General features: G+C 33.6%; 1 protein-coding gene across 2 annotated transcripts; it reads right to left on the bottom strand.

Moving 5' to 3' along the window:
• Positions 1–3201: 3201 nt before the first annotated feature.
• On the bottom strand, positions 3202–8159 carry LOC104903596 (aspartic proteinase 36). Of its 2 annotated transcripts, none has more exons than XM_010691663.3 (10): positions 7629–8156; positions 6961–7090; positions 6558–6808; positions 6045–6272; positions 4952–5114; positions 4790–4863; positions 4586–4682; positions 4312–4378; positions 4015–4086; positions 3202–3728 (listed from the first exon to the last, which is right to left on the bottom strand). In XM_010691663.3, the coding sequence occupies exons 1-10, from the start codon at positions 7874–7876 to the stop codon at positions 3571–3573; spliced, it is 1488 nt and encodes a 495-aa protein (XP_010689965.2). In that variant the 5' UTR covers positions 7877–8156; the 3' UTR covers positions 3202–3570. The 2 variants fall into 2 exon arrangements, with proteins under 2 accessions (XP_010689965.2, XP_048492243.1); XM_048636286.2 differs by lacking the exon at positions 3202–3728 and adding an exon at positions 3738–3889 and having other exon boundaries at positions 7629–8159.
• Positions 8160–20524: the final 12365 nt, after the last annotated feature.

Below are 20524 nucleotides of genomic sequence, written 5' to 3'. Positions count from 1 at the left end.
GCATCTTTATATGATTGGGCTTACATACATAAACATTAAACATTAATTCCTTTGAGGCTTGATGCAATGTATCATAATAAATACTAACTATGACATAAAAATGGTAGTAACATCTATACTCTACAAAACGTTCCAATGTGGAAGAAGCTAGTGGATTTACTTAGTAAAAATTCAATAAAACACATGAATTAAACATGATTGACTGACAAGGATTTAGTTATACCTAGTACGAAATCGATGATTGTAAAGTATAGTAATTGATTACCTGGGCTAGATAGTTAAGTGTAGGATAAAAATTTATTTACCCGATAGGTAATCCGTTCATTAGAGATAGTCATTTATAATCAGTAGACTATAGTAGAGTCATTTTTTTAATTTGACAATTTTTAGTAAATAGTATACCTAATGAATAAAAAAACTAATATGAACCCGGTGCACACTAATTAGTGTGCACTTGATCCGTATCACGTGATTTTATGATAATGTATATTGATATGATATAGTGTATGTTAAAATGATATAGTGTATATTAAAATGATATAGTGTATGTTACAGTGATATAGTGTATGTTAAAGTGATATAGTGTATGTTATAATGATATAGTGTATGTTAAAATGATATAGTGTATGTTAAAGTGATATAGTGTATGTTAAACTGATATAGTGTATGTTAAATGATATAGTGTGTGTTAAAGTGATATAGTGTATGTTATAATGATATAGTGTATGTTAAAGTGATATAACGGGTCACGTGCCTGGACCTGGTCCACACTATTTTTACTGCGAACCGGGTCCACGCAAGTCGGATTGCCTAATGAATAGATGTATCACTTTCCGGTAAGTGCGTTCAAGAAGTTCTTTTTAGATGCATTTGGAAATTAGAATCTATCTTTAAACATTAACTAAAACAGAAAAAAAAGGTTCAATATATTACTCATTTGCTAAACGACGCCCTAGATTTTCCTACTAACGCCCTAAATACAGTATTTTAATACTGTGTTTTTATATTTTGTATTTTTTTTCTCTCCTCCCCTTAACCCCTCCCCCACCTTGTCATTCTCTTTTTTAGATACAAGGTAGTGATGATTTTTTTTACCCTGCCTCACCACTCCCTCCACCTTGCCACACCACCACCACCACCACCACCACCACCACCTTACCCCTGGCAGACCACCACCAGTAGCACCACCACCTCATTCCCGACAGACACCACCTTCTTCTCTTTACCTTCTCTTTGTTTTTTCTCCCTTTTTTTTTAAAAAAAAAGAGGAGGCGTCCACCAAGGACGCCCCACCACCGGTGGAGGCGTCCTTGGAAGGCGCTCCACCACATGGTGAGGCGCCTGCCAAGGACGCCGCCACCGGTGGTGGGGCGTCCTTGGTGGCCGCCACCGGTGGTGGGGCGTCCTTGGTGGCCGCCTCCTCTTTTTTTAAAAAAAAAATTCAAAAAAATAAGGGGGCGCCCACTAAGGACGCCCCACCACCGGTGGCGGCGTCCTTGGCAGGCGCCTCACCATGTGGTGGAGCGCCTGCCAAGGACGCCTCCACCAGTGGTGGGGCGTCCTTGGTGGGCTCCTCCCTTAAAAAAAATTCAGAAAAGTTTAAGAAAAAACAGAGAGAAAAGGTAATTTGTTCTGTAATTTTCAGTTAAATTCTGAAGAAAATTGATTACTTAGTTTGTAATTATTATTTTTGATGAGATTGACAATATGTACCCATCTTGTAAAAGGGTCTTGGATGTAGAAGAAGATGATAGAAAAGCAGTTAGTCTTTTGTCTTCCATGGATTTTGGTTTGGAGTTCCTGGAAGGAATTAAGGCTTCTGTGAATGAAGCAGACACTCACATCAATAATGATGAATTTGAAGCTTCTCTGTATGAGAAAGAGAGAGCAGATGAAACTTTCAGAAAAAAATTTCAGAATGAAGTCCTTGGTGCAGATAGAGAGGGCAGATGAAACTAATCTGAAGCTTCTCTGTCATGAAGATGATGACAGAGAAGTTCATTTTTTTTAGAGAAGAGAGAAAATAAATGTAAAATATATACATACAGTATAAAAATACTGTATTTAGGGCGTTAGTAGGAATTTTTAGGGCGTTGTTTAGCAAAGCCCATATATTATGAACTTGGGAAATCCACACAAATATAGTAAAAAGCATTCTTAGCAAAGGAACAGGGCCACGTATCACTTTAATCAAGCTTCTAATACATGATTATGATCTTATTAAAAAATATTAACAACTATTAGGAATCAAACACATAACCTTTGAAATAAAATGTGAGAGTTTAACCACCAATCCTCTACAATTTGAATGTTTAATGTTTGAAGATAAAACATGATCTTATAATTATATGTAACTATGAAGACATCAGATAAATCCTTTTGATTTTAATACTATTATTAAGGTAATTAATAACATTCTCTTACTCCAATTTCAAAAACATTGTTATTTTTATCCCCAATTTCTTAGAAGTTATATTTTTAAATCAATTTGTCATGCATAATGTCCATTTTCCAATTTCACACTTATAAAAGAATTACGAAAAAAACTAAGAAAAACAATTATGAAACTTATAATTAATAATTTATTTGACAATCGTAACTATCCAAATCATTGCCCGAACCAAAAATACTAGTTTCTCATTTTCCATAGCTTCTCTCTCAATACGACCAACCGATTGGCATACTTAGGCTATGTTCAGTTCACCTTATTTTTGCTTATTTCAGATCTAATCAAATCAGATCAGATCAGAAAAAATAAGTTCAGATCAGTTCAGATTATGCTTATATTTAAAAATCATTATATCTTTCATTACATATTAGTAAAAATTATAATAATTGAATATTAATAAAGTACTCATTGAAACGAATCAAACAAGACCCCACATGACTATATTTTTTCTTATATATTTGAGAAAAATCTAAAAGATAAGATCTTATAATCAGAAAAAATAAGTTCAGATCAAATCAGATCAGAAAAAATAAGTTAAGATCAGATCAGATAAATTCAAATCAGAAAATTTCAGGTGAACTAAACATAGCCTTAATATCTTCAAGTCGTCGGAGTCTCTATAAGAAGATATGGCTGGGCCAACCAGAACACGGGCTAGCACAGCTTGGTAGATGTTAGTTTCAAGTCATTTCAAATCAACACCAAGTCCATGGTATCGGAAGTATTCAAACATTAATATTCAGACTTGGGTATAGAAGCAATATCACAATTACAATTTGTATAAACATACTATTGTTATTAACAAATTCTCTGAACTAATAATACACGCATTAATTTCATGTACAAACCTATAAAAACCTCCACTTTGGATGCCAAAAAATGGACTACCTATAATACTTGTGTAATTTATATTAAAAAATGCAGGGATCAAATAACGTGAAAGGTAAACCTAGCTCTCTAATGTACGACTATAACTAAAATCAGCCCTGCCATTCCCTACAAATGAAAATGAAAATGAAAATTGACTAGGCTATCTATATAATGTGAAAAAAAATGAGGGAGGAGAACAAATTGAGGCAAATCGCAAACTGCTACATCCGTATGAACACAATCTTTGGATGTTACAGAGACATTAGAGAGGCTAGCATTACCGACGCAGCAATTAGTATTTTCATGAAAGGAGGATTCCTTGACGAGATGCTGTTACTTAGCTGCCCTGTGTTCACGTATGTATTTGAATTAGAGCCCGTACTTGTTGAGACATTTACAGACTGGGAACCTGAAAACACAGACGAATGTACTCTTTAGTAACTACTAGTACCAATTGTAATCCCTTCTCATTTTGAATGTCATGCTATTTGGAGAACCGTTCTCCACCAAAGATGTGAGTGGCCATTTTGATAGATTCACTAGGTGTGGACCCTGACTGATTCCTCCTCACTGTTTGGTGAAGAACAAATTCTGCATTTAGCATCTGAATTTTGGTATGGAAGCATTTACAATCCGTACATAAGACCATCAACAAATAATGGAGAAAGGGGACGTCGACGTTCATAACCACTTACAATCATAGTTCACCCATCCAATTCGTTGATTAGCCAAGTCGTATACAACAATTTTGTCTTTCAGGACAAGATCTGCAGAAGATAAAAATAGGCAGGAAATTTAATGACAACAAGCCAATGACACATAAGTCTATGCTCAAAAGGGAACAAAGGAAAAAAGGGAGTTTATTGTAAAATCAGGCTACTTGAACTTGTGGATTACAGAAGCAAAGCAGAAGGTTCTCAAAAGAAAAAATATGCCACAATGAGAACAATAACTTTTGCATGAATAGCTATAATGTCTTAAATAAAGCTCACCGCCTAAGATTGTCATCCCCTGCCCATCAATTTTCTGGAAACCCATGCACCAAACTGCAGCACCAGCCTGCAATCAACAAAATCACCTTTTTCTGTCAAACATATGGTTGAAAGGAACGCAAAATACAGCTATATTCTTAAAGTTAATATCTACTAGAATATATCATCAATCCTAAATGGGGCAGCTTAAATTCCCGCAAAATGATTGCGCACAATGTATGTGTCATACATCAAATTTTTTCCATAACAGAAGTACAGTAGAGAGGAAACTTACAATAGAGTTCTGCTCCAGTAGATAGTCTTGAGGTTTAAGAACCATGGACGCACCACCAGCAAAATTTAAGTTAACTTGTGGGAATACATCATCAACACTGGATACACAAGTAAATACAGATTAGATGGACAATTCTATAATCAGAAAATAATTTTGTACCGTACTTTACTGTGTAATGGAGAATATAATAGAACAGGTTAAGACCTGGATGTGATCAGATAGCATGAGTTTCCCCTTGATAATAAAGGACGAACAGACTGGGAAACAGCTGCAGATATCTGCAAAATGAAACTAGAAAGTTCAAATTATGTAACTCTTATTACTTTAGAATGCCAAATGCTAGCAAAATCTAGCCTCTTTAAATACCGCATTAACGAAAGGATTATAAGCTTCTTCAGCAAGATAAGCCAAGGTGGTTCCTGAATCAATTATCGTTCCAGCGCTGGTGGATGTAGCAAATGCCGAAGAATCAATGGCCAGCTTTTGGCCATTGACAGATATGCTCTGCAGATTTAAATTGTAGTGTGGCCTGCAAGTTTAGCCACAAGAAAATTATCAGAAATGTTCTTTACAGTTGATAGAAGAAACAATGTAATGACTCAAATTTGAAAAACTTAATCACTAAGAGTTTGTTTGGATAGGAGAATTAGGAGGAAAAGGGAGGAAAGAGAAAGGTTGGAAATATGGAAGTGAAAATTGCAAGCTCACTCTTCCCTACCCTCGATTTCTCTCCATGATTGCTATCCAAACATATAGGGGGCGGAAGTTGGAACTCTCTGAGACATTTGAATTGCAAAGACTAAAAATTTTGATTTTTTTACACACCAGCTTCCACGATTTGGTACAAGGGAAAGAACAAGTTATTCGACATACAAAAATTTCCAGCTAAAGTTAAGATATTCCTTTGGTACAATGAAGAGTGTTTTGACTGATTCAGAAGCAGGCCAACTTATTCATCATTACTTTTCTTAAGTTAGCTTAATGCAAATAAGCATCTTAATAGTTTTTACTTGAATTACTGACCTAAACTGTCCCTCACCCAAGAAGAGGCAGGAAAGCAAGACAAAAAGACCAAAGGGAGTGTTTGAAAAGTAGAAACCTGTAAAAGTGTAAAGAACAGGGTTTCTCTTTGGCTTTGCTAGCTAGATGGTAGATTATTTTTTACTTTCTTCTTTTATAACAGCTAGAACCAAGAATCTAAGTGTATCAACAAACACTCATTATTTTCTAAAACCTTTTGAGTATGCAAATAAGCACAATACTCCTAAATGACAAAATCTGATGCTTAGCATATGAAAACAAACAATATAGCCGAAACAAGAGCAAAGTGGCCTTAACTCATTCAGCAAGCATTTACTTTTGTCAACTTTTTTCACTTATTCTTATATCATTATATTGTTGCAAAGCAATGAGTAAAGAAAAGACAGTCACTAACTCTACGAGGAAGAAAGGAACATACATTGATGGTGCAAGGGGAGTGTAGACTATGCCGGGCTCCACAATACTCCCAAGAACCAATATTCCACCACCATTATCATCTCCCCTCAAGCAGTGAGAGAACGCTGCTGGTGCAATTCCTTGCGATGACAACTGCGTGACAACAGACATTGCCTGCTGACCAAACCCAAATATTCCATCAACCGCTCTATCTGTCTTGGTCAAATCTCCAGTTTGAGAAACACTACATCTGTTCCACACAATTCGAAAACCAAAAAACAGTCAATTATTTATCCCATTGGTTTAAGGCAAGATTCAGCAGCTGAACCATGATTGATATCAATATCTACTACTCACTCCTCATGGACCACATTCACAAATTACTGTTGTTTAGTACCAGATATTAGAAAGGAATTGGTTTTGTTTCCTGTTTCAAAGCTCCTTTTGGAGCCTCATTTCTAAACCTAATAGCTACTCAAGGAAACAAAATAAAAAACATAATCTTTGGACGAACATCATGGATTCCGATTCTCACCCAAAGATGACTTTAGCTGTATTGTTAGATGATTGAGTATTCCCAACAATAGTTTCAAGATGCAGCAAATCAGATACATAGTAACCCTGAGTTCCACTACCATCACCATACTGGAACTGGTAAGCACAATTGTTGGAGTTGTCACAAAGGCTATCAGCATACTGAGCTCCCATACTACATCGTTTATCGGAGCAAGGGATTACTGATGCTGACGATGAGCTCGATGGGTTGAAAGCATTCAGTTGAATGTCCTACAAAAGGTCCATATATTAGAATATAACAGAACAACCAAAAATCAATTTTGATAGAGCACTTTTCTTCATTGGTTTGCTTCATTTAAGTTAGAAAAATTAATGTTAAAGAAAGAAGATTACAAGTTATGAAGAAAAAAGAGTGACTGTACTTGAAGTCCAGTAGTTCCAGGACAGCCAGAGCAGCCAGTGCAACCAACCCACAAAACATCACTTCCTGTATCAATTTGCACATTGAATTCTTGTGCAGGATTTCCTAATTGCACCTTTGTGTAATACAACCTAAATGTACAAAGTTCGAAAGTCTACAAATTAGTTATATTTCTATTTACACAATTTTCTTACAAAACTAGAAAGTAAAATGGTGGAATTTCCAGTCATATAAGACTTCAAAAAACAAAAGTAAAAGTAAAACCAATATTGAAAAGTCTAATTAATATGACCAAAAATAGTCATTTAAAGCTAGCAATATACTATAACCACATAATTCAATACTGATAATAACATAAAGAAGTAATTAAAAGTTGTCAAATACAAATGACATGATAGACAAAATATGATCTTTTTTTGTAGGCCCTTAAATCACAATAAACCATGGCAAAACTTCTACATGAAGCAAAAGGTTCAATTATTTGAAACACGCAAATAAACCAAAAAAAGTAAAATTTAAATAAAACCCAGATGAATTCTCATCTTACAATCAAAAACCCAGTTCAAGAATCACAAGATCAGACCCCAAACATAAAAATCAAATCTCAAAAAAAAATAAAAAATTAAACCCACAAAAAAAAATTGATGAAGTGAAATTACTGAAAATTACCCAACACGGTATGGATTGAAGGTACCAGAAACAGGGAAATCAACAACACCATTGACAGACTGCAAAACTCGGCCGTGTCGAGCTCGGTCATGAGCTCTGAGTTGACTCAGTTCAACTCGCTCTTTTAAAGGTATAGCTCGGTGGAGATTCAGGGTCGTCGGAAAATCACAAATAACTACCGTCGCCGGTAAAATAACGCCGGAAAATATAACCCAGATGTAAAAAGTAGCATGTAAATTCATCTTCATCAAATTAAATTCTTTAATTTTTTTTACTAAATTACCTTTATTTTTCTCTCTCTTTTTGAGGACTTTTAAGTCCACCAAGAATACAACAAGAAACAGAGGAGAGAGAAAATTGAAGTGTAAAAAAAAAGAGTAATTGGGAATGTGAGAATACTTTAAAATTAATTTAGATGGATGAATTATGGTGTAAACTGGGAGGATTTTTGGAGAATGATTTAGAGAGAGAAAGTAGAGAAAGAAGAAGAAGAAGCCGCCGACTGATGAAAACTGAAACGAGAAGAGCTTTTGAAGAGTTTGGATTACGTTTGCATTTATATATGTTCTCTGCTTTTTTACCAGTCCTTTTACTTTTCTTTCTTTTTTTATTTATTTTTTTATATATATTGTCGCGTTTGTGGACCTACTTAATTAAAAAAAACTAAACATAATTCTTTTTATTTTCTTCAGTGTTTTTCTTCTTATTTTCATTTCCTTGCAATTTCCTGCAACAACCAATAATTAAGGCCATGTGATTGGTAATTATGTATAATTAATAAATTTACAATATTCCTTTAGAAGAAAAAGAAGTGATACACTGCAAACTGCACTCATATTAGCACGTTAACTTTGTTATTACAAATAGAATCATGTGAATATGATATTTGATTGATAAGTATTTGTTTTATGACCCCAAATATCCAGTTTGTACTTTTTTTTTTTTAATAATATTAGATTTTGAGTGGTTCAATTTATACCTCGTATTACAAGACGCTTCCCTGTACTTTTCAAAATTTTTTAGTTCATAGGTTTTTTTTTTTTTTGTTAAGAACACTAGAGCTCTTGATGGTTAGTAGATGTTCTTTAAAAAAAATTAGAAGAATAATCTTAAGTTTAAGCCATAAAAGAAAATTAATTCTAAATTTGATAAATTCTCAAAATATCTCAAGTTTGTTATGTTGTCACGGGTGAAGCAATAACTAATGAAATCGGAGTTACCTCAAGTGGGTAGAGCGCTCCCCCTTGGCCCCTGGGGTCAGAGTTCGATCCTTACCTCAAAAAAAAAAAAAGGTTCTAAGTGATGTAGCTATATTCGTTTTATGGCGCAAACTAATTAAGATTATTATTGTGGCATTTATCTCTTCTTTTATAATAATGGGAGTAAACATATTCAATGCCGGTATATTTTTTACTTTATATAATCCATGTACAATAAAAAAAAAATAGAAATTGCATTTTATAGGATTTGATCTCATGACCTCAAGTTCATATAATATACTAAAGTTTTAACCACTAGACCAACTTGTTAGTGTTAACATTTTAAAGTAAAATATTAATAAGAGAAATTTTTCCTTACCTGGGGCATAGCCCGGGCCTAAAACTAGTTTACTCTCGAAAGCTAGAAAATCAGTTCTTATCCAGAGTCACTTAGAATCTTTCCCAGCCTATCTAATGGAAACGACTCAGGTTCCCAAGAAAATATGTTCTACAATAGATAATATTAACAGAAATTTTATGGCGCTACTCAACGACCTCGTCTAGGAATGTGCAAGGGTAGGGTCTGGGTAGGGACCAGCCGGACCCTAGACCCGGACCCTAAATTTTTTTGCAGACCCAGACCCGGACCCTAAGGGTCTGAAAAAATTGGACCCTGACCCAGACCCTTAGGGCCTGAAGGGTCTAGAGGGTCCAGGTTTAAATTCTTTAATTGGCCAAAATTTCAGCATTATTAATATCAATAATCATCTGAAATTCGCATGATACAAACACAAAAAATCGCATGAAACAAACACAAGAATTTGCATGAAACAAACACAAACATATAAATTGAAAAAAGAAACAAACACAAACTTATAAACTGAAAAAAAAGAAACAAACACAATTCACAAACATATAAACTGAAAAAAAAACAAAACAACAACAAAAACTGAAAAAAAATGAAACAAACACAACTTACATAAGAGTTCAGAATGGGTGTTTTGGTGTTTTAGTTTAGCTATTGGTCTTTTAGAAAATCAGTTTGTTTTTTTAAAAAGAGTTAAAATGTATATATTAAATACGTTTAGGGTCTAAGGGTTGGGGCTGGGTCCAAAATTTTAAGACCCGGACTCGGACCCTAATAAATTTACTTGGACCCGGACCCGGACCCTTAGGGTCTGAAAACGTTGGACCCAGACCCTTAAATTAGGGTTGGGTCCAACAGGGTCCATGTAGGGTCCTGGACCCATGCCCATCCCTAACCTCGTCTGGGCTATCCCTAATTGTGTGGTCAAAAATATGTCGCCCTAAACAATATGGTGGATTCAATTTTCGGAAAATGGGCCATGTAAATTAGGCATATATAGCTAAAATGGGAAGGCGAATCCTTTCTGACCAACACTCTCTATGGCCAACTCTTATGCGCCAAAAATATCTTCAAAATACCTCTTTCTTTGAGTACAAAGTTGTGCCACAAGATTCTCATATTTGGAATTCTATTCTTTGATCTTGCGAGCTTCTAAGGAAACGAATACGTTGAAAAATTAGAACTGGAACAAATGTTTATTTTTGGATAGACATTTGGTGTGCTACTCAAAGCCTTCTTGAAATGTTGAATCTTCAAATCACGTCTGTTGCTAATCTCGATCTTACTGTAAGTAATGTCATTCTTCCATCAAGTCAATGGCATGTTACTCTCCTTAAATGAATTAGTCTCATCCCATATAGTCCACTTAATATTAGAGATTCCTATCCCTAGCTATCCTACCCCCGATGTTCCTTGTTGGGGGCTTACTAGCTCTGGTGAATTTTCCGTTAGAACAACTACTTGGCTAGCTCATGGAATTAATTCTAACAGTATTCCTTGGCCTTTTAATCGGATATGAAAAATTAATGTAGCCCGTAAAGTACAAATTTGTCGACAATGTCTACAAAATGGTTTGCAATTGAAATTAAATTTAGCTAACCGTCAAATCACTAATGACGCTATTTCCCCCTTTGCAATTCTAATAATAAGACTCTTAACCATTTATTTTTCACACGCCCTATAATTGGTCATTCTGTTACCCCCTACATAAATCAGATATTTTAAGAAGTGAACATCGTTTTTAGTGGCAGGGTCCGGCGAAAGAATAGAAAAGGTAATTTCACTATATTTTTTTCCCAGGAACAGGATCTATAACAAGAATTTTTTTTTTATTGGGGGGGTATTCAAATTCTATACGACCATAAATACGACATATAGTGCCTCAAGATCTTGTACAAAGCCTAACATCTCTCCATCCTTTTCCTCAGGCCTTACAATTGTTTAGTTACAATTTGTGGAGCAATTGGAAGGAACCAATTCAATAGTCTTTGAGGAAAATATGCTTAATTTATACCATATACTTGGAATGGACTACTCGAACTATGATGGATTTTTCCTTTACTTTCTCTTCACTTCCTTATTGCAGGTTCCCTACTTACATTTCAGTTAGCTGGCAGCCTCCTCCCTCTGAATGCTTCAAGCTAAACTTTGATGGTTTTGTTATTGACTCCTCAGCTCCTACTGGTGTTGCCATTCACAACTCCGTTGGCCTTCCTGTGGCCGCACTAGCTTATCGACTTGGCCAAACCCCAACTCTCGTTGCTGAAGCATGGGGATTAAGAAATGGACTTATACTTGCCACTGATCAGCATATTCAAGATCTATATATTGATGGATAATCGAGTAGTTATAAAAGTGTTGCTAGCGCATTACACTTGCCCTTGAATATCCAAACACTCATTGACAACATTCAACAGCTACTTCGTCAGTTTAGATTCTACACTATTAAGCATATACTTCGGGAAGCTAATCAGTTAGCAAATCTACTATGAAAAAAAGGTCACAATATTTCTACTGCATAGGTTGACATGGATGTTTCAGCAGAACCTTCGTTAAATAAAATTATTCTTCTAGATTCATTAGGAGTCTCTCTTGCGAAAGGGTGTCCTAACTTTTCTTATGTACCAAAAAAATAAAGTCCAGAACTTGCTTAAAACAAAGGACCTTTACCCAAATTTTTGTTTTTTATTTTTATTTACATCAAACAAAAATAGATGAAGTATAAATGCTTTTACTCTTGTAGTATTGGAGCTTCCATTAGTGGAAAAAACCTTATCTGTCACTTAGTAACAAATGCGGTTTTTACAAAACCGTATGATGGCGTCAGATTTTCTGTTCTTTTTTAAATAAAAATCGGAAGCTCATGGCCCATTTCTTTCCCTTATAACCCCAACCCATTTCCCTTATGTGCCCCCTCTCTCTCCTCCCTCTCAAACGCACAACGCCCTCCTTTCTCTCTCCTCACTCAACACTCAACCCTAATCCCTCCTCTATCTCCTATTCAGATATGCCCTTCCCTCCTCCATCTCAAACCCACGACACCCTCAACTAACACCGCGGCAATGCACCAACTTCATCGCCTTCTGATCGAATTCATCGTCGTTCATCGTCGAATCTGTCGTCGTTCATCGTTGAATCCGTCGTCCAAAGGACAAACTACGAATGTCGAATCGAAGACATCATCTTCACCAGATATTTTCATTTCCATTTTTTCCGATTTTTTTATCACGAACCGCCATCAATTTATCGATTTTTTTTTATTTCGTTTGTCCCTCTTTTAAATTCGTATATAGTATAATGAAATTTGTTTTTAATTTGTATAATCTAATTTATTTTTTGTTTGTATAATATTTGTTCTTTAATTTAGTTCGCATATTTGGTTTTTTTTCGAATTTTAATTTATTTTGTTAATGTTTAATTGTTATATTCTCGTCCTTTTTTATTGATTAATTTCGTAAAAATGATTTAGTTATGGTTTTGGTTGTTTACCCATGATTGTTGTCGTTGATATGTCATTGTTGTGTTGATTGTCACAGTTTTTTTTAAAACCCTTCCCATACTTTCTGATGTGGTCCTGTTGAAAACCGCATCGGTACCTAACGAATATGTTGCGGTTTTGGACCGGATTTGTATATTTTTCATAGCTGTTGCGAGCCCACCTGATGCGGACCAAAATCGCATCAATAAGTTCGGATTTTGATCGTATCAGATGGGTTTTTTTCCACTAGTGTTCAAATTAAGAATTATTTGACATTTGATATGCTAGTAACATTTGACAAGATTTTATTAGTTTCAATCTTTCCTCCATAGATGCAATTAGGACTGGTACAGATTATCCAAGTTGATTGATCCAACCTATATTAGTAATTAAGTATAATTTTTTTCCTACATAGATCCCATTAGACCTTGTAAATATTGAGCCTACTCACCAAAACTTGCCCAAAATTCAACTTGCACTTGTGATCTATTAAATTTTTATCCTCTACTTTCTTAAAGTATCATTCGTATTTTTCAAGTTAAAAATGTGTTAGCTATTGTTAGTCATACCAATTATTGGGATACTATCTAATAATAGACTTAGCTACAATATTCAACTGAACATTGAAAATATAAATTTTATATATCACAATAACAAATCTAGAAATCAAGTATAACGATATATACTTTTTCTGTCTTTTTCTACTACAACGATGAGTTTGGCATGGTTAGTAGGAAAATAAAAAAGGGCAATCTTGCATAGAGGGTTAAACTAAAGTAGGGATAAGTAAATCCTTAGTAAAGTAAAGACAACTTTATGAGGCAATTTGAGTAATTAATAATGGCGATGTTGTCAACTATAGTTACTTTTTTTTATACCAAAAGTTAAGTGATTCGAATAGATGAAACTACTCAAAGTAGTAATTGTTGCAATAGAAAAAGAATGGAGAAATTATATAACAATTGTGTTGAAAAATCTATTTCACATCAACAACAAAAATCATATTTTCTATAAACAAAAAATAGCAAAAATAATATAAACAATACCCATACCACGCACAAACTTCAAAACTAGTGAAATTTATATTTTCTATAAAAAAAAAATCCAAGATTTTGTAATATCATATCAAATTTTTTTTTTTTTGAAAGGATATAGGAGTCTATTTCAGATCAATATTCTTAGAGTTAAGTACACAAGAGGGTATTGAACTTTGATAAAAGTTTCAGTTAAGGTACTGAACTTTCAAATGTTCCAGTTAAGGTACTCAAAATGGATGTCTGTTAACTTAAGGTACTAAACTTTGGTTTGTACCGTTAACATCCCCAAAAATAAAAGAAAAATGTGACATGGCATTAATTAAAAAGAAAAAGCTGACATCACATTAATTATAAAAATTTCACTCTTTTCTCTCTCCTCTAATTCACCACCTTCTTTTCTCTCTCCTCTTATTCCTCAACTTCTTTTTACTTTTTACTTTTTACTACTTTTATTTCAACAATCTAGTAAAGCAACTGAGTCAAACTTTAGTTAAATCTTAATTCTGACTAAATTATTTACTTAATTCACCAGCAAAATATAATAGATTTTCCTCTCCCTCCCTAGATTTCATTAATATAAATAATTTTGAAGTTTGCATATGGACAAGTTTAACTCAGGATAACTACAAAATTACTGGTCTTATGTAGGTTATACTTATTCAACAACTAGAATTTTGATATATCTAGAATACTTAACTTTCAACATTTCATTACATCATCGAACTTCAAGGACAATTCTTTTTAAAACTTCAGACTTCATTTGAGATATATAGTGCTTTAAGGTAAGTTGATAACTTCATTGATTAATCTGGAAGGCCATCTTTGAAAAACTACTTCTCTCCTTGAATAAGTAATCCAAGAAGACAAAATAAAATAACCAAACTTTATTCCTATCTCCATCAAACCAACAACCTTCTTCAAAACTCTGAAATGAAGATGAAGCTCTGTGTTCAATCTTATTGCTTCATCATCTTTCCTTTGATTCAACTCCTTAGATTCATCAAGGCTGATGAATACGAAGATTGCTCAGGGCAGTTTTTGTGTGGAAATATAAACATAAGCTACCCTTTCTATGACGACGAAAACCTCCCAGAACATTGTGGCTATCCTGGCTTTAGAGTCAATTGCAACGGTGAATATGGTTATCCAGAGATATCATCAGTTACAACATCGTCAAGGAGATACCTTCTTCTGCAGATGGATGCAAATCTAAATAATATCTCTGTTTTTCAAGAAAAATTATGGGACGGTCCCTGCTCTGAGAACTTGTATAATACCACCTTAAACACAACCCTTTTTAACTTCGTACAAACAGTTGAGAACGTTACCCTATACTACGAATAATGGAGGAGGTGATGAGATTGATGGTGGAAATTAAGGTTAAACTAAAGTTTGACTCAGTTGCTTTACTAAATTGTTGAAAATAAAAGTAGTAAAAAGTAAAAAGAGGGTGAGGAATAAGAGGAGAGAGAAAAGAAGGTGGTGAATCAGAGGGGAGAGAAAAGAGTTTGAAATTTTTATAATTAATGTGATGTCAGCTTTTTCTTTTTAATTAATGCCATGTCACATTTTTCTTTTATTTTTGGGGATGTTAACGGTACAAACCAAAGTTTAGTACCTTAAGTTAACAGACATCCATTTTGAGTACCTTAACTGGAACTTTTGAAAGTTCAGTACCTTAACTGAAACTTTTATCAAAATTGAGTACCCTCCTATGTACTTAACTCAATATTCTTATATTAAGATCTGAAATAGACTCCTACCCGACCTAAATAGAACACCATAGAGCCGAACGAACTTGACAAGACTCCAATTACTTCACCTGATTAAGCTTTATTGCGTCTAAAATAAAATAAGATAGAATTATAGAATTAGACAATGCTTTTGTGTTCGTTGACCAAACCTGAAACCCCACTAAACCTGGTGGGTCATACGTTGCTGTCCATAAGGTTGCCCACACCTAAACAGGGGTAATGTTTCGTGGGGATTTTCTTACCTTCAGGCTCAAAGATTAAGCAATGGACTTTTGACCAAAATCCATAGATAATTAGTGTTTACAAGTACAATAATCTCTACCAATTACCATTATTATTAAAAGTCACGAGCAATACATGGGCTAATTAATATGGAGCCGCATACCCACATCATATGTATTATGATTATTTTTTTTGAAAAATCTTATGCTAGTACATACTTATTACATAAGAAAGATATCAACTTTGTTAAAGGTTTTGAACTTTCGAACTCTTATTATGGAGTACATGTTATTATCCAACTAATAAACCATATCCTCATCGTGTAACAAATAATGAGGTCAAGTACTATAATCTCCCGCCTTATTAGAAAACAGTTTATAAGAAAAACAATGAGTATAGATAAGTACCTTTCTCAGATTGTATTACTATTACAAACAGGTTGTCTAAGGGTGCTCTCTTTTTTTCTGATTTAGATGCTGTGCTTGAGGATGCTCTTTTCTTTAGCAAGGATTTTGTTTCTGTTAAGTGGTCTCATGTGCTACGGGATGGAAATTGTGTTGCCCATCACCTAGCTAGACTTATTCCTTTTGGTGTTGAACAACGTTGGGAACATCATTGTCCCGCGGAGGTGGCCCCTTATGTTCTTATGGACACTCTGTCCATTGATTAATATATTGCACCAATTATTTCCCCTCAAAAAAAAAAGATAAGTACCTTTCTAATTCAAATCACTCAAGATTATCATAGGATCCACCAATTAATTAAGAATTTAAAGGAATGACACTTTTACTTGCATAGACATAATACTGAGCATCCAATACTCAGGTGTCACGCGTGTTGAAAAAATATATATCATGACATGTAAAAGAAAAAACAAGAAAAAATGGCGACTAATAATATTATGTTGTGTGTTACGTTAGTTGTGACATAAAGGTAAATTGTGGTTATACGAAGTATATGCACCTGAATAACAAACCATATCTACCCTTCTTCCATCCTGGTGGCTTGGGAGCCTCCATCATCTCCATTTTTCAAACTCAACTTCGACGGTTCTGTTCGTGATTCTTCAGCAGCAGCTGGCTTTATCATCAGAGACTCCGACGCCAACCTACTCAAAGCAGCAGCCTTAAACCTTGGTACATCTTCAGTTTTGGTGGCAGAAGCTACAGCCCTTCAGCATGGCGTTAGGCTAGCTATTCAAAATGCTATTACTCATCTTCACATCGAAGGAGATAACCTCATGGTTATCAATTCTATCAAAGGCATCTGGCCCCCCCTTGGCAGATCTCCCACATCATTCAGGATATTCAGACTTCTCTCCGCTCCTTTTCTTCTTGGACTATTCGACATGTCTTTCGGGAGGCAAACAAAGCAGCAGATTGGATTGCCAATGTTGGACACCTCATAGATTCTAGGTTTTGTATTGAAAATTGTACTCATTCAGCTCTTCATTCCATCCTTGTAAATGATAAGGTTGGAGCTCCCCTCGTGCGGAGGGTCTCCTAACCTTCTTTTCCTTACCTTTATAAAAAAAAAATATTTACCTTTAAACCGAAAAATATATGGCATTACCTAACATATATAAATATTTCATAATATCATGTATTTGTCAATTGTGGAGCTGGACCATAAAGGTACTAGTTGTTAAATTACCTTATTTGATAAAGAAGCAGAGAAAATCATTAACACTCCAATGGACTCATATACTAATAAGGTAAGAGAAATAAAATTAAATGTAGCATCATGCGTTGCCTCATATTATCATTTCTCATTCTAACAAATTCATATTTCATCCATTTAAAAATACTTGTAATACTTTTTGCACTATTTGTATATTAACTTGACTATTCATTTGTAAATATATAAAAGAAAATGCTATTACGTGAAACGTTGTTACATCTTAATTTAATGGAATATCTAAAATACCAACTTTTAATAATTTTACCGAAAGATAATTAAAGTTATTAATGTACAAATTAAAGTTGCTCTTTAACAAATGCACCTGAAAGTTCACTTGTTGCATATATTTTGAAACAGAGAAGTTATATGACAACATGTAAGATTTTGTTGGTCACAATTCACGATGTAAATGTTCCATATATATACATTAAGTTTGCAGGATTAACTTTGCTATGGGTAATAATATCTATTATTATATAAGTGGAAAAGAAGATTGCAACAAATATCTCGAAATGATTTAAATCAAGTTTCTCGGAGTTTATTTTCCGGGAGTATATAGTAGAAATTAGTCTGATAGAATACGATAAATAAATAAAAATCAACAAATCCATTCAAAAAAAAATTCCAAATTTTATGCGGAATGCCCTAATTTTAATTTCCTTTCGAAAATTGAACGGGCAAAGATTGGGGATAAAATTCTCGCTGTGTATAAACATAGACGGACTCCTTATGAATGTGGAAAATATGTCGAATTAGTTGATTCGAATTGGAATTGTCAAGTTATCCATACCTCTTCCTTACCAAAAGTATGATATATCCTTAATGATTTTAAATTGCCACATATATTAAATAATCTTTTCTTCTTTCTACTTGCTATATTATTGAAAAGAATTTTTTCCTTGGATAATGCAAAATTGGGTTTTAATTCCCAAAATATGCCCAAAAAAACTAAAATTTCCTGCGTACCGTCCACGTAGGACGGCACGCGAGATTTTTTTTTTTTTAGTAAAACCGCTACTTGCAGTAGCGGTTTACAAGTGTCGAGAAATTTTTTTTTTTTCAACTTAGGTAAAACCGCTACTCGGAGTAGCGGTTTACAAAAAAAAAAAAAAAAAAAAAAATTTTTTTTTTTTTTTTTGTTGTAAACCGCTACTCCGAGTAGCGGTTTATTATGAAAACTGATATCTGCTTACCATTTTTTGCGCGGGTAAACCGCTACTCAGAGTAGCGGTTTCCGTGGGTTAAAACAAAAAAAAAATATTTTTCTCGCGTGCCGTCCTACGTGGACGGTACGCAGGGAATTTTAGTTTTTTTGGGCATCTTTTGGGAATTAAAACCCACTTTTGCATTATTCAAGGAAAAAATTCTTATTGAAAAAGTTAACAATGAAATTTAATTTTAAATTTCAATTAAATATTAAATTAAGGATAATAATTTTCACTTCTTACATATTACCTCCGTTTCCTAAAGATCTTCCTTGTTACTATTACTACAAATACCAATGAGAATCAAGTTGTGTGGAGTGTGGGGGGGGTAAAATAGGAGAGAGAAAGGGGTTAAGATAAATAAACAAATAAAAAGTGGTTAAAGTAGGAAAGAGAGAAAGGGAGTAAAATTGAATTAATTACATAAGGGAAGGGGGGAGCAACGGTGTCCTCTTTTGAACTGACTATTTTGGCCCCCTTCCCTTTCTAAATTACAAAAGGAATCTCAATACCAAAATATGGGTCAAACAAAGCCACCGGAAATTAATTTCAACAATCACTCAGAAATCACTTATATGAGGAAACTTTACAAATCACTCATAGAATTGAGAAAATCACGTTGTAAAAATCACGCAAATCACTCTAATGATCAGAAAACTTAACAAAAACTAAAAATTAACTTACAAACTAAAACAAATATACTAGGACATCAATACATACAAAAACATTCACAAAATTCACTTACAAATCATTGTTCTCAATAACCATTCACAAATACCAACAATTACCTATAAACACAAATCTGAGAAAAACATAAGATTTTGACAGTGATATCACACATTCGTCCATCGGCGAATTGCGAACTTTCAAACAGGTACAAAATTCTTTTAATCTTCAAAGTTATTTCACATTAGTCGACTGTTATGTAGTTGAAAAAATGGAGATAATACAAATTAGTTGAAAAGGGCTTTATATAATTAGACTTAAATTTGATTCATTTTCATATAAAATCTGAAAACAAGATGTGTATGAAATTTGATTCATTTACGACACTGATGAAGAAGTTACAAATTTAGTTCTTTTTTAAAAATTTCAATATAAATTTTTGCCCAAAACTTTTGCAAATATCCGTGTTCAGAAATAAATTTTGAAAACAAATAATATCAAACCTTTTTGCGAACAACTTTTGCGAAAATCCATCTTCAGAAAAAAAAATTTACATTAATTTGCGAAATCAGATTGTGTATGAAAATTTAAAATATCATTTCACCTATAATTGAAACTCAAAGTGTTAAAATTTAGAAAAGGAGAAAAATAAAAAAATGGTCATTTTATGCAAAATCAGATTGTTATGAAAAACAAAATTTCATTTCAAATATAATTGAAACTCAAAGTGTTAAAATTTAGAAAAGGAGACAAATTAAAATGACCATTTCATGTAAAACCAAATTGTGTATGGAAAATTTAAAATTTCATTTCAAATATAATTGAAACTCAAAGTGTGAACATTTAAAATGATGAAAAATTTTAAATATCAATTTGTGAAATCAGAATTTAGAAGTTAGACAAGGAAAAAAAACTGAAATTGTCTTATACTTTTCGGTTACAATTTTGGGATCATAAAGAAATTACTGAAATCCATATAAAAAACTATTATAAATTATAAAAATGAATAAAACCAAAAAAAAAGAACATGAAGATATTTAGTAAAGAACATCATACTGATTATAAAAGAACATGCGCATATAAGACTTGAGAAACAAAAAGTAATCAAAGTCACAAAAATGAATAACAACATAAAAGAACATGAAAGAATCTTATTCACAAAATGGAGGTGAACTTAAATACTAACTTGCATTTTCAGTTTGTTTACTACTTAGTATTAGACCTAAAAATATCATCGCACGCATCGCGTGCACAAAAGGCTAGTTGAATTAATAATGTAATGATGGAT

Source organism: Beta vulgaris, chromosome 9 (genome assembly GCF_026745355.1).
Source record: "Beta vulgaris subsp. vulgaris cultivar EL10 chromosome 9, EL10.2, whole genome shotgun sequence".
NCBI classification, from domain to species: Eukaryota; Viridiplantae; Streptophyta; class Magnoliopsida; order Caryophyllales; family Amaranthaceae; genus Beta; species Beta vulgaris.
Note: the sequence above shows the minus strand (reverse complement) of the source record. Positions and strands in the feature narration are given on the sequence as shown.